The sequence below is a fragment of the Lodderomyces beijingensis genome, assembly GCF_963989305.1.
Source record: "Lodderomyces beijingensis strain CBS 14171 genome assembly, chromosome: 7".
NCBI lineage: Eukaryota > Fungi > Ascomycota > Pichiomycetes > Serinales > Debaryomycetaceae > Lodderomyces > Lodderomyces beijingensis.
Window position 1 is genome coordinate 623,147 of NC_089976.1, and position 14,852 is coordinate 637,998.

General features: G+C 45.1%; 5 protein-coding genes across 5 annotated transcripts; 3 read left to right on the top strand and 2 right to left on the bottom strand. All coding sequences in view use genetic code 12, as the record gives it.

Moving 5' to 3' along the window:
• Positions 1 to 174: 174 nt before the first annotated feature.
• Positions 175 to 1,954, top strand: LODBEIA_P55400 (uncharacterized protein; the record flags this gene model as incomplete). The annotated part of the gene is made up of 2 exons (XM_066975884.1): positions 175 to 343; positions 504 to 1,954. The coding sequence occupies 2 exons, from the start codon at positions 175 to 177 to the stop codon at positions 1,952 to 1,954; spliced, it is 1,620 nt and encodes a 539-aa protein (XP_066832478.1).
• Positions 1,955 to 2,489: 535 nt separating this feature from the next.
• LODBEIA_P55410 (uncharacterized protein) lies at positions 2,490 to 4,103 on the top strand (the record flags this gene model as incomplete). The annotated part of the gene is made up of 1 exon (XM_066975885.1): positions 2,490 to 4,103. The coding sequence occupies one exon, from the start codon at positions 2,490 to 2,492 to the stop codon at positions 4,101 to 4,103; it is 1,614 nt and encodes a 537-aa protein (XP_066832479.1).
• Positions 4,104 to 5,195: 1,092 nt separating this feature from the next.
• LODBEIA_P55420 (uncharacterized protein) lies at positions 5,196 to 6,371 on the top strand (the record flags this gene model as incomplete). The annotated part of the gene is made up of 1 exon (XM_066975886.1): positions 5,196 to 6,371. The coding sequence occupies one exon, from the start codon at positions 5,196 to 5,198 to the stop codon at positions 6,369 to 6,371; it is 1,176 nt and encodes a 391-aa protein (XP_066832480.1).
• Positions 6,372 to 6,792: 421 nt separating this feature from the next.
• On the bottom strand, positions 6,793 to 7,080 carry LODBEIA_P55430 (uncharacterized protein; the record flags this gene model as incomplete). The annotated part of the gene is made up of 1 exon (XM_066975887.1): positions 6,793 to 7,080. The coding sequence occupies one exon, from the start codon at positions 7,078 to 7,080 to the stop codon at positions 6,793 to 6,795; it is 288 nt and encodes a 95-aa protein (XP_066832481.1).
• A 4,134-nt stretch (positions 7,081 to 11,214) lies between these two features.
• On the bottom strand, positions 11,215 to 12,912 carry LODBEIA_P55440 (uncharacterized protein; the record flags this gene model as incomplete). Its single annotated transcript, XM_066975888.1, has 1 exon — positions 11,215 to 12,912. One exon carries the CDS (start codon positions 12,910 to 12,912, stop codon positions 11,215 to 11,217), a length of 1,698 nt encoding a protein of 565 aa, XP_066832482.1.
• Between the last annotated feature and the right edge of the window lie 1,940 nt (positions 12,913 to 14,852).

Below are 14,852 nucleotides of genomic sequence, written 5' to 3' on the forward strand. Positions count from 1 at the left end.
TTGCAACCCTCCAGCCCGGATAGATATATAGAATCAAAAGACAATTTCCCTCAACATCAAGCTGACCATCGCAATTTTTCATTTTTCATTTCACCCCTTTTCTTTCGGTTCTGGCCCTCATCTCACCGCTATTCTTTCTTTTTTCAAAGAAACAGAGCTCATTGGAAACTAAGGATGGCACAACTATCATCACAGGGTAACAATGCCATCATTTACCTAACTTATGCATTCATGTTAGCCACCGGTTTGTTTCTTGCATGGAAATACGCATCGAAATCGCTGTTTTTGTCAAGTAATGGAACTCAACGTGGTACTCCCTTGGCCTTGAATTTCATTGCATCAGGTATGTGAAACAAAACGCAAAGAGAAAAGTGGCTGAAAACCCCGTCCAAGGTGGAATGAACGATAAATATTGCTACTAGACGAAATAAGAATATAACAGCTTCGATCCCGGCAGTTCAATCACGCGGAAATATATACTAACAACTCTATCACAAAACTAGCCATGGGTGTCGGTATAATCTCCACATACTCCCAGATCGCTAACTTGGCGGGGCTCCACGGTCTATTGGTCTACACCCTCTGCGGGTCGATCCCTATTGTTGGGTTCGCCGTGTTTGGACCCATGATCAGAAGAAGATGCCCCGACGGATTCATCTTGACCGAGTGGGTCCGCCACCGATTCGGCATCGTCACGGCACTCTACTTATCGTTCTTCACCTGCTTAACTATGTTCCTATTCATGGTGGGTGAGTTGTCCGCGATACGTGGCGCCATTGAGACTCTCACTGGGTTGAATGCGTTGCCCGCGGTAATTGTCCAATGTGTCGTTACTACCATCTACACCTTCTTCGGTGGCTTTAGGATCAGTTTCATCACTGATAATTTCCAAGGTGTGTGTGTCTTGCTCTTGTTGATCATATGCGCGTGTGGAATGGGGTCGTATATCGAGATTGACAAGAGCAAGATTGGACCGCTGGGCTTGCTCAAGGGAAATAAATTGGGGTGGCAGTTGGTGTACATTTTGTTTGTTGCCATTTTAACTAACGATTGCTTCATGTCTGGATTCTGGTTGAGGACATTTGCTAGTAAGACGAATAAGGATCTTTGGATTGGGTGTTCATTGGCTGCGTTTGTCACTTTTGTCATCACCACCTTAATTGGAACCACGGGGTTCTTGGCTGTGTGGTCGGGCGATTTGACGGTGGGCGATGATAATGGCTACAATGCCTTTTTCATTCTTTTGGAGAAAATGCCGAGATGGCTAGTTGCGTTTGTTTTGATCTTTTGCATTGTCTTGTCTACATGCACCTACGATTCGTTGCAATCGGCAATGACATCCACCATTTCAAACGACGTGTTTAGAAACAAGTTGCATATCAACTGGACTAGAGGGTTGGTGATTTTGATCTGTGTTCCCATCGTGGTGTTGGCAGTTAAAGTCGCCAACGATATCTTGCAAATCTACTTGATTGCAGACTTGGTCAGTGCCGCCGTCATCCCCGCCGTGTTTCTCGGCTTGAGCAACACCTACTTTTGGTATTTGAGAGGCTTCGACGTGATGTGCGGCGGGTTTGGCGCGTTGCTTGGCGTGTTTGTCTTTGGAACCGTCTATTACCACTCAGCAAGAGAAGGTGGCAAACTCCTTTTAATCTGGAACGGAATCTACGACTCGTCAGATTGGGGTGCTTTTGGTGCCTTTGTCATTGCGCCTGTTGGCGGCGTGGTGTTTACCCTAATTGCATGCGGAGTCAGAATTGCTGCTCAATACTTGTATTGCAAAGCCACAGGCGCAACATTTACTGCTTTCGATAAGCCGGAAAAAGTCATTTACGTAGAAGACCGAAGCTCGCCCGTCAAGACAAGCGATGATGACGAGGACGCTGTGAAAGTTAATACCGAACGGTTATCCTATGATTACCCTCCACAGGACCCAGACCGAAAAGCAGTATAGCCAAATTAAAGACATAAATGCACATTTGAAAACGAAAAAAAAAAAAAGAATGGACCAGTCTAAAGCGTAGCTCTGTTCTACTTCTGCTTTACGTCTCTGTATCGTTATCTACTTAGCTAGTATGCTTTCGTGTGTCTGCTCCACACCATTGAGCAAGCCACATTGGAATCATCATCCAGCATTGGCAAGAGAGCAATATGGACATTGGTTCGGGTTTGGGGGTCGGGTTGAGGCTGGGGTTCCGCGCAGTTTTCCAGAACGGGGGTGGAAGGGAACGTTGCATCCTCGGCTGTCACGTGACTGCCGTGGCCGTTGGCCGCAATCGTCGTTGCTCCCTTTTGTGTCAATATTGGCAAAGTGCTTATCTCATTGCGGTTTCTATTGGGCCTTTCAAAATTCCAACAAGTGCAATTCGAAGGCATCCCCCGTACAAATTTCAAAAACAAGTTAGAAGAAAAGACAATTGAAATTCAAGATCCTTGGAACTCAACCCCTTCTTTTTCTCAAAAAAAAAAATTTCCTTCATACAATCATCATGTTGGCAAAGGATTCTTCCTCTGGGAAAAGACTAGCACAAGTCATTTGTGCCATCACGTGGGTTCTTTTATCGGGAGGAGCCGTCTTTGGATTTGCTGCTCTTAAACCGGTGTTGGTGTACTCGGGAGTCTATGAATGGGAATGTGACTACGAGAGCAACAACATAGACAACAATGATATCGGCAAGTTTGCTGAGGGGGGGTTAGCTACTTGCACCAAACAGGATTTGAAATTAAACTTGTTATTCACCGTTGCTGCTGCCTTGACGAACATTTGCGCTTTCCCCGTGGGTCGGATCTTGGACGTTTACGGACCGAAAGTATGTGGCTTGTTAGGTGCTTTCTTCTTGTATTTGGCGTGTTTCACATTTATCTACGCCGAAAGTTTGGTGTCGTGGGGACAGTGGATTGACCCATACTTGTTTGGCTACTGCTTTATGGCATTGGGTGGGCCCTTTGCGTTCATTTCCAGTTTCCAATTGTCGAATGCGTTCCCAGAGAGAAGCGGAACGATATTGGCGTTATTAACTGGTGCATTTGATGCTTCTAGTGCCGTGTTTTTGTTTTACAGGTGGGGGTACGACTATTTTGAAGGATTTTTCAGCTTGAAGAGCTTCTTTAGCGTTTACTTGGTGGTGCCCATTTTTATCACCGTTGTCCAGTTTACGTTGATGCCTAATGAATCGTACCATACCGACCCTAACTCGACCACGCTTTGCAACGATGACAGCGAAACTGCTGGCCATGTAAACCATCCAAGCCATGCTGGAACAGAAATAGGAACAGAAACAGAAGGGGAGACAGAAAACAGTCCTTTGTTGAGTGCAGGTGAAGGTTTAGCGGCAGAAGAAGAAATGCACTCACAACGAGGAATCAGGCGCAGCGACTCCGTTGGCGACGCATTGAAGCAGCCCTACGTCAACGAAGGCGAAGAGTACTTGGCCGAACATAGCGGCGGCGTGTTTGGAATCTTGCACTGGTACTCGGCGCAATACCAAATTGGGACATGGTGGTTTATTTTAATATGTGCTTTCTCCACCACTCAAATGTTACGGCTCAACTACTTTGTCTCTACGATTGCAAGTCAGTACCAATACATTTTCAACTCGCGCGAGAAGGCCGAGGCGTTGAACAAATTCTTTGACTTGGCGTTGCCGTTGGCGGGAGCTATAACCGTGCCCTTTATTGGAACTTTGTTGGACACGTGCTCCACTGTATCCGTGTTGTACCTTCTTTTGGCTATTTCCTTGACTTTTGGAGTCTTGGGTTTTTTCGCCAACTACGCGTTGGCCGTTACTGGTGTTTGCTTATTTGTCAGCTATAGGCCGTTTTTCTACACCGTTATTTCCGACGTCTGCGCCAAGGTGTTTGGATTCGAGACCTTTGGCACCGTCTATGGTCTTTTGATGTGCATTTGTGGAGTTCTCAACGCGGGGCAAGGTGTGTTGGACAAGTTGACCCACACAACGTTCAAAATGAACCCATATCCGGTGAACATTCTGTTGGTGGTGGTCACTGCAGTCGTGGGCGGAGTCACCGTGCGGTATGTCAAGACGCAAGCAGAGGAGCACAAGAGAAAGAAATTGACCAGCAACCCGAGTGGCAATCGGTGATGATAATAAATGTCGACATTTTTGGATAGACTTATAGACGACTTAAACGATTTCAACGATTTGAATTTAAGCAACACAACTTTTTTTTTCTGTCTTAAGACTTTCCCTCCCATTTGCTGAGATTTCAATCGTTTCGACTTTGGTGCAAAAGAGGTCAGCTTGAACGGTGTATTGGCTTGAAACTGAGAGATAAACCTGACAATCTCAAGGGGTTCTTCTCGAAACCGAATTGTGCTTTGTTGTGGAGTTTCCACAATTCTCCTCTCTCACTCAAATTATAACCGCAACGAGGATTACCCCCACGAGGCTGTTCAATTTCCCCATTTGACACACACCACTCGCCACCTCGCCCCCCCCCCCCCCCCTGAACTCTGACATGCATCTGCATCGACCAGTCGAGATCTTCAGAAGAAGAAAAAAACAGTAAAACAATGACAATTTCTTACGTTGTGCCTTGCTTGCAGATCTGTTTGCAACCCCCTGACCTTCCCGAGCCAGCCGCGCGCGATAGCAGCCGGATAAAGTTTTGCACAGCAGCAAGAACGTAACGAAATAAAAAAAAAACCAAAAACGTCCACCACAGAAGGGTGTGCCCTTTATTATCCAGTTTTGCCCGAGACAGTCAGCCTGTGGAGGTAAATGCACCGGTCTGTACGTGGACTCACCTTGCCGTGTATGCCCCTTTGAAGCATCCATGTCAAGCCAGTAACAAGCACATACACACACAATCGCCAGCATCGCGCAATCTGCGCTGAAGAGAGAGAGAAAAAAATTTAGTCTGCAAATACGACGACCAGAAGTGCCGCGAGTTAAAAAGTTCCCACAAGTCTATACAGTTATATAAAAAGAGGATACATATACCAAGCGATTTTGTCTTTTTTTTTGCATTTGGATTAAGGTACCATCGGTTTAAACCATAAAGTCTTTATTTGCTTGGTGGAACTAAAACATAGAGCAAAGAGAGACAAGGGTCCAAGAGTTTCTTTCAACAGGTTGCATTTTTGTTTTGTTTTTTGTTTTCTCTTTTGGGTTAAATCTGGAGTTTATCTTCACAAGCTCGGCTGAAAAAACAGGTTCGGCACCACGGTTCTCATGAAAAACAGCGACAACAGCAGAGACAGCGGAGACGTATCACGGTCCAGGCAGCTACTGTGGACAGCCTCGGCTTGCGTCGCACGGCCGAACAAGAGTCGCTTCACCCTCGGGCTACTACTACTGCTCCTCCTAGCCCCAACCGTGCAGGCCTCGATAGGAGACCTGCTTCCCGAGTTCCAAGACTGCATCGCCCTGTGCAACTGCCAAGCGATCCCGTTTCTGGCGCGATGTCCCATCTGGTCATGCTCGCACAACTGCGACTACCACTGCCAGCAATTGATCACCAACGAGCTTTTGGACGCTGGTGGGTTCATGGTGCAGTTTTACGGCAAGTGGCCCTTTAGACAAGTGCTTGGCATGCAGGAGTTTTGCTCGGTGGTGTTCAGCTTGGGCAACTTGGCGGTCAACTGGGCCAATTTGAAGATGATCCGCGCCCAGCGCGCGCGCAGCACCCCACCAAATGGCGGCGTGATGACGGTGAGCAATTTGGACGGCAGCAGCGCCATGTATTGGCAGTATATGGTGTTGTTGGTTGTCAGTTGTTTGGGGTGGTTGATGAGTGTCATTTTCCATATCCGCGACACGCCGCTAACTGAGAGCTTGGACTATTTCGGGGCGTTTGCCATGATGTGCTGCAATTTGAACGTGATCGTGGTGCGGATCTTGGGGCTATATAGACCACACCGCCACACCAGGTTGAAGATGTGGCATTTGGCGATTGCCGGGCTCTACGTGTATCACGTGGTGCGGTTGCGTTTAGATTGGGACTATGATTATAATATGAAGATGAATATCACGGTGGGGATGAGTGCCATGCTATTGTGGTGTATGCATTCGTTAGGCGTGGCGCGCGCGTACCTGGCGAATCGCGCAACTTATCAAAGTTCAATCCAGTTGATTCCGTATGAGCTGAAGCTTGTGCGCAAGTTGAAGTTTGTGTTTCCTGGAGCCAAGTCATCGTTAATCCCCTACGTGCCTATTATCAACACGGGGATCCTACTATGCGGGGTGCTACTAGAGGTCAATGATTTCAGGCCATGGTTCCGCCTCGTGGATGCTCACTCCCTATGGCATCTTTTAACAATATTCCCCAACTTGATCTGGTTCGATTGGAACGTGTGGGACATTGAAATGTCCAAAATCACCGAGCATCCAAACTACAAGAAACTGTGAGAAAGAGAAAACAAAAATCATAAACACATAAACTCAAAAATCGAAAAAGTAAAAAATTAAAAAAAGGTAAAAAAAAAAAAAAAGGAAGCGTATTGGTAATAGTTTGGGGAAAGAAAGTGTTATGACCGTATTAATTTGGAGTACATAGACTCTATATCTATAAAATAAACCAAAGGTGGATATGAAAAAAAAAATAGCAACGTATGGGGACTTTACACTTGTGAATGTGTTGTTTTCCATCAAATTAAAGAACTGAATGTGTAGTTTAGAATGCAAGGATAATATATGAATGACTTATGAATGATTTATGAATGATAGTGGACTTTTCTTTTTGCCGTAGCATGTTGGCCGTGAGGTGTGCGGGCTTGGGTGGAATGGACCCAATCGTGATGCCTATCACGTGATTTCCAGAACTAAGGGATCATACAATAGTCAGCTTCGACTTTTCCTTACCGATAAAGGATCTATGCCTCCTAAATGCTCTCGAGACGCCGACAACTATGGCTATAAGCAGCAACAATATGAACAAACGTAAAAAGTTGTCGATGCCAAACACGTGCTCCGAATCAAACGTCACCACGTTGTGTGCTACTTCTCCAATGGTGACGGATGACAAATCCAACGATGTCAAGGGCATGCTGACCTCGGTCTTGGCGTAGAATTGGTGTTCTTTGAGTAAGTTGGAGTCTTGAGATGGGTTTGGAATCATGTCGAAGGTTTTTTTTTAAAAAAAAAAAGGGATTGTAGATGCAGTAAAGTTGTGCTAAGTAATTTGAAGTTGTTCAGATCTGAAAAAGCGAGCTGATGAAGGGTGGGAATAAGTGCTCGATAAAGCGATCGCTGAAAAGAATAAAGAATATGAAGATATAAATATAAATGCGATTGGCAGTTTCTGGTTTTTACCGATAGAGAGAACAGGATGGAGGAAGTCTTTATATATATGTCTGTCTATGTGTATCTATCGAAATTGCCCAGGGCAGTTGAACAACGTCAGGTCACCCAGTGGTTGTTATTTGAAGATGGGTAAGTTATACAGTACTCGCAGTAGTTAACAGAGGTTTCCCTCTGTTATAAAGGGAAAGGGAAAACCCATTCATAGCTGTATCGGATATTAAAAAGCTGCGAGTAAAATTGTAAGCATATAAGCTATGTCGACCGGGCTATAGCGATATGCAAAAGGGTTAGGCTGGGATTATGCTTGTTGATGATGATGGTGACTGCATGAATACTTTAATTTATTAGAGTGCTTGCAGGCCAGCTTGGTGGTTTGTATTATTGACAAGTGAGCTATTAATAAAAAAAAAAAAAAGAACAGACAACAACACAACAAACATAACAAGTCCAAGAATATAATCGTGCAATCTTCTTATACTTTTGTCAATACAGGAGGCAGAACCCCGTAGTTTTTGAAGTCGGGCTTGTTCGAACCTACATCATCATTGGAATATCCTGTGTGTTTACCAATAGGGGGCGTGATTAGGAGACCCCTTCAACTCCACAGCAATAGGTAAAAAAAAAAACCCCAAAGGAAAAAAAAAATTTTGCAGTAATTCCGATGGCACAGTCAGCTCACGGAAAAAAAAAGGAAAGAAAGATAAGAAAGCAAGAGAGTCCAAGGTGCAGCAACTTTTTCATTTTGTAAATCAACTCAATAGTCAAGTATAAACGAGTTGCAGAAGAAAGAACACTTTTGCAAAGAAAAAAAAGAGAAGAAAAATTTACTTTGTATAAACGGCATTATCAGTAGGTGTTGGTGATAGTGCTGGTGGTGGTGGTGGTGGTGGTGGTGGCAAGTGGCCCATTTGAGTCACACTTGGCAACTAGCACCCATCAGAGGCTGGATGAAGCGATGACCCGCGAGGAGTATCTACTTGGGTGTCCTGCCGTGGTCAGTCTTTCGCTTCTTTTCACCTCATCTCGACTGATCTCATCTGATCTAGTCTCGTTCTCGTCTCGTTCTCGTCTCGTTCTCGTCTCGTTCTCGTCCGTCTCGTGCTCTTATTCTTAATCTTATGCTCACTCTTGCTCTTGCTCTTGCTCTCGCCTGCATTCACACCAACCTCGACGTCGTCTCGGGTGATCTTCAGAGAGTTTGAGGTGTTTAAGGTGTTCTTGTTTACTTTTTCTTTTTTGCTTTGACCCACAAAGCGCTGATCGTCGTCGTTATGCCGTTCATCTCTAAATTGTTTACAATTTGCATCTTTCCAGAGACTTTATTGACGTTTTCTATAATTGTCGACTCATATACGGTTGCGTTCCGAATTACATCCACTTCTTGTCTGTTTTGTCTCTCCTCTCTCCTTCGCCATCATTTGCCTCCCTTTCCCACGGTAACCAAACAAAGAGGCATAAGATTGGCAAAAATTTCAGCGAGTTGGCCTAGCAACCTCAATTCACATTGGCAAGGAGGTGTAACCAACGATTAGATACCTCGTTAAAACCACTGAAATCTACAGAATTGAGTGTTATTATTTGCAGTCATGGAATTTTTCTATCCCCCTCCCCTCTTTGTCTTCTACGCTAGTTTCAACCCTTCCACCAACTCGTAAGTGTTTTTTGAAGTATTATCGAGATCTGGTTCGATTGTTTAAAGAGATATTATCAGACTTCATGCATGCACTTTATCCAATCTCCACTCGTTTCTCCCCCTCCCCCCATCCCTTTTCTTCTCTCATCTGATCCATCTGTGGTTCTAACCCAATCGCCAGCAAACGAAAGCACTCGAAGCTGATCATCCCAGAATACCATAAACACTCCCGACACCCAACACCCTCTTCAGACTACAACGGGTTTCTCGGCTTTTGAGTCAAGCCCAACAAGGGGGGGATTGTAAGTTTGCTGCCCATCTGCGTGTGGTGTCATGGACTCAAGATTGTTTTGCTTTTTATTTATCGACTTCACCAGCAACTAAACTGAGAAAGTGTCTGACTCCTGCTGATAATCAACACGCATCTCGATGCGCATGTAAAAAAAAAGAAGAGATTTATTTAATCAACCTCACATGGCCCGAACCGAGTCGTGCGCCGTTGTGTTGCACTTGAAGATTTATTCTATTTCACCCGTACTTTTGTATGATCGAAAGAGAAGCAGAGAGGTCTCGAGTAAACAATCGAATCTGGTCTTGTCTGATCCTCTAGTGGGAACGTTGCGAGTCTTGTTTGCTCCTTTTACTGTGATTTTTAAAGACTGAGGAGGAAGGGGAGGGAGATAACTACTAGCTGCGAAAAATGAAAAATCTCAGCTCTGTTTCAGCTTTGGATCAGCACATGGATGGTAGTGCAGTCGTTCAAAATTTGCTTGCTGCAAGTAGCACAAGCGATAATCGATTGGTTCTGCTGTGGGGAGTGTCGCCGGCCAAAGCTCAGAGGAAAAAAGGGAGTTGTTGCAACGGGCTGAGCTGAGTTGAGTTGTGCTGAGTCGAGTTGAGGATATTTCTGTCTCACGGGGGAAGGGGGTTTACTCTTGGTGGGTCTCTATCCCTCGTAAGAGGATAAAATCAACGCTACCGGGTCACGTGTGATACCACTACCGTTAACAACAGTTGACTACTGTTTGTAGGTGGGGATGCACGTGCAATCCGAAACGTTATTTCACATCCACAATAGTTGCAAAACTGCAAAATGTAGAGGGATAAGCAAACTGACTTTCGTTTTTTCCAAAGTTGTCATTTGATGTCTGTTTATTCATCCCTGCTCTGGCTGCTGCTAAAGATAGACCAGGGGATGTCAAGAAAAACAAGAAAAATACAACAAACAGACCCTTGTCTGGGGCACACTCACCATCTCGAGCCCCTTTGCAAAATGGGGAGATTTCATGCGCTAATAATCAAGCAACGCAACATTCCAACTTTAGAATAGCCTGAAAAGTCCACCTCATGAATCGTAGTTCTGGATTTTTTTTTCATTTGTTTTTTTTGTTTATTCTCTCCTCTTGATGCAAACAAGGTCCAGCCCCATGAAGCTCTCCCAGCTATCATGCGATTCCCCGTTCTCGATCAAGGGACAAGAAAACTTCATTCTACTGGATTTTGCGTTGTGCACTAGCCCCGCGTTTGAGCATTTCAACATATCAAGTTGAATTCCTTGAAGTCTCGAGTTTGCACGAGTAAGCTCCATCGCCGCCGAGCGCAAATGTCCCTCCAGCAATGTAAATCCCCGATCTCCTCCTCACGCATGCGACGCGTACCTTGGGGATCAACTCCAGAACAAATGAAAAAAAAGGGAAAAATACGCGTGAATACGGTCAGGACGGGATACGCCAGAGCTCTATTGTGGAAAATGGCCACATATGAATCTGCCGACGTGTTAATTAATGACATCCTCAGCGGCTGCCTGTTTTTTATTCTTCTCTGGGTGCATTGGTGCATTGCGGAGCGTCTTCAATAGCCGTTTAAAGCGAAATCAGTGCGCCTTGCGTGTTCACGTGTCTTGCCTTGGGGTCTCTCTGTTAGCCGTACCTACACCTATACTGTCTGCACCAGCGCCTTATCCTTTGAAAAATTGTAATTCTTCCCGCATGCAGAACTCAAACTAGATGGAGCCACACGTCTTGGAGACAACGTGTGTGTGGAGGCAAATGATGCAATTGAGATGAGTCTAGAGTGTAAAGAGAACGATGGCGAAAAAAAGAAAGAGTACGTGATAAATATGTATTTCGATAGTTGCGTCCATCCCATTTGCAGAACCAGCCCAGAATTGAAAATAAAAAACATTCGTATAGTTAGCTCGAAAAGAAAATCATGAAAAAGAAAAAACTTGAAATGGGGGGGGGGAAGGAGGAAAGAGAGGATAGGAAAATCAGCCATGTTCTTTTCCATCCCTCTTTCTTCCTTCGTTGACAATGTTCACGTGGACGCATTCTTTGCCTGACTAGCAGAACTAGCAGCAGTGACTCTGCTCTTGAACAAATTGAGTTTATTGCGCACGCTCCTCTCCAACGCCTCGACGCCATTTTGCGCGGGACCATCGCGTTTAGCACTTCTCTGCGATTTCAACTTCTCCACCGCTTCCGGTCCTTCCTGCTTAGCTCTCTCCTGCTGGACTTTCCTCGAGTCGGACTTGTACCCCACAACGTAAAACGAATCAGCATGGGACAAGACCCAAGCGGAGTCTGTTCTGGGGGGTGGTTCGATGGTGGGCGTGGTAGTTGGTGACACTTCCAATAAGGAGCCGCTGCACGCGGTGCCCTTTCTTGAGTGCGTGGGTGAGTGCGCCGTTGTTGCTGGTGTGAGTATCGATGACACGTCGTTCATTACGGAGCCGTGGCGCTTGTTTCTCGTCGACATTACCGAATCCATCGATGCTGCTGAACCTATGGACAAGTTTGGACTGAGGTTTCTGGGAATGGAAAGACGTGGTGGACGCGTGGGTCTGGGCGGTGCTCCCGTTGTCGACGACAAGGGGGTGGTGCTGCTGCTGCTGCTGTTGGCCTGTTTAGGTAAAGTCGAGTGTTTACTGAGGTTTGGAACAAATTTCGAAGCTGGGGGTATAAGCATGTGGTGGAACATAAAGTGGAAAAAATCATCCCAGATCTGCAAGATATCATCGGGTATTTCTGGGTGGAACGTGAGAATGTTTTGCACGAGGGCGTCGACCAATTTCTGGTATATGAATCGGTAGTTGATCTCCTCGTCGAGGACATTGTTCAACTCCTTTTGAAGCTCATACATCCTATCGTGCTCATTCTTCATAATCTTCAAGAACTCATGGTTGAGATCGTTGTAAAAGACAAATTGGATCTTGCTCAACCTGGCAAACTCGCGAGCATCGGTAATGTCATCCAACGCCGGCTTGAGAATGTGCAAATTGATGAGTAAATAGTCGATATACTCAATGTAAAAAGCTGTGGCTTGCGGAGTGTTGGGGAGTAAGTCGTAGTACGACTCTCCGTTGGACATGCTGTCGAATTTGATATCCTGGTAGCAATTGTTCCAAAAATGGCAGCTGCTCAAGATCGACCGGATATTGGCCTTGCTCGTGTTATGCGGCTCATTATGGCTGCCCTCTTCTTGCAACGACAAGGATGGAAACAGCGACTCTGCTTCTTTCTCATTCCCGTGTTTGATATCGGTAGCTTGCTTAATCTCCTTGATGTAGCAGTAACTATCCTCGCTTTCACCGATATGGCGAGCAACCTTGTCGTCGTATTTCAATTCTTCAAAATACGTGTGTCTGAGCAATTGCAAGTTTCTCAAATTGCCCACAACCAGTTCATTCAACCTGTCGTTGGTTTTGAAATTCGTCAGCTTCATCAACCCTTTCAAATAGGAGTTGTACTGTTTCTTGGTGATGTCGTATGCAGACTCGGTGTGCTCGACGTACATGTTGATCTGGTAGTCAAACACCCAGAGCTTGCCATTCATAATCATCTGAAGCTTGGCCGGCTCTTGCTTTTTCAGTGTGGTTGAACTAGATGACGATGAGGATGTTCTGCTGGATTTGGAAAAAGATCCGCTCTTGGTCGACTGCGAGGAGGACTTTGTCGAAATAGTGGCATTGTCTTGCACCGCTTGCAGTGAAGATTTCCTGAACCCCAACGGCATGATGGCTGTAAAATTGGCCTAGTGTCTTCAAGGTAAGAAAAAAGAAATATAAAAAATGGACGCGTTCCACAAAAACAACCCACACTATATTCCCTTCCCTTTCTCTTTATCCAGAGGCCAGGCTCATGGTAGTAGACAACATCACGGAGACTTGCCAACCTTTATATACCATGTTTTCAGAGAAATTGAAAATGAAAAAAAAAATGCAAGCCAAAGTCTAATCGTGATCCCACGTATCGTGATTGCATTGTATTGTCTTGTCTTGTACCGTGAGGTGTTGGCGAAAGGCACAATAACACAAAAAAAAAAAAAGATTTTTTTTTTAACTGCGATCCCTCCTCACCCTCTAACTTTTTACGTTACTCACTTTCACGGTATAAAAGCCAAAGCCACTTATCGACAATTGGGGGAGGTGTAATAGATAAGTCACGGTGCATCTCTAAACTGATATCATGCTCCTGGCGAGGCGGCACCAACCAACTCATCTTTTTGGCCTTTATCCACACTTTCCACGGTGACTTTTCTAGTTTTCAAGAGATGAGCCACGGGCTACACCGTTGCCTAGTTCTTCTTCTTCGTCCTATCACGCTCTGACTACCCCCGGCACCCTCTCTTTTTCCCCCGATCATGAAAAAAAGGTAGTAACCCATCGTGGATGAGGAGGAGTACGGTTTCAAATACGAGCCGAGCGTGTCTTTGGCGATTTTGATCAGGTACACCAGATTCGTCTACTAAAAAAAAAAACTATATAAAAAAAAGTTTATCATGCAAAAATTTATTTGATCTTAGTCTTTTTTTCCCAATGTGCCGCTTCTTATAGATAGTAGACAATAGGAGTGGCATCCCCCCCCCCCCCCTTAGATAAGTGTGGAAGGGAGAGTCCTGCGGCAGTGGACACATGAAATTTTCAACTTATTGTCCTTTTTTCTGAGACGTTAGATCCACGATGGAAGTTCGATTGCACATCAATTGTAGGTGAAGGAAAAAAAAAAAAAAGGCCCACACTCGGATGTTCTGGAGATGTTGAAGGTGCCGCTTACGGCTTTGGACTCAGTCTCATTAGAGAAAGTGGGTCAAGGGTTGAGAGCGCTCGGACTTTGTTTTATTTTTCAATTGTCGTTATGGCGAATATTCCACGTAGCATTGTCTACGAAAAGAGTCAATTTTTTTCACTTTCTCGGTGCCCAACCTCGTATCATCGATTGAATCTGGACTCAAATAAACCCCCCTTGTGATTCAAGTAAGGGGGGGAGGGGGATTAGGGAACAGCGTTGGGAGGGAACGTTTCATGCTCTATCGGGAGAAATCCAGTTACGATTTTTCACTCGGGCGCGAATCGTGAAAAATCGTAATTTTTGCTCCATTGAGATCTGTTCCGCGCACTGAAGATTTATTGACCGCTTTTGCCACGTGAAGATAAAGAAGCGTTGATACATGCAATCTGGATAATTGTATGTATCGTTCAAAGGCTCTGGGCACGTCATCATTGATGAAGGACAAAAATTGAGACCGAAAGGGGAAGGGAGGAGTTGGAAACATTCCAAGAATCGTCTACGTGTCTTGCGTCGGTTTAACCGATGGCTTATTTTTCGAAGTTGGATCTTTTATGCATGAAGGTTGCTTTTCTCAAAGAAGCAAAATGGGGAGCTGATCGAGAAAAAGAGCAGCGCCTGGACTGCAAAAAGGACGAGCCTGAATGGCAATGTGAGGGGGTGATCATATCATCTACCTGAGAGCTGCTGGTTCCAGAGCATTGCAAATCTTCATCAAAGTAGCTCGTAAACCTAAAAGCTTGGTGATGAAATGCAAGGAATTTCGGTTGACTCGCCCTTGCTACATGCTCTATGCTGTATGCTCTGTATGCCATTTGCCTCCACTCGTGATGAAGTAAAGATGCATCGCAAGTTACTACAAGACCCTGAAAATCATCAACTTTCTCC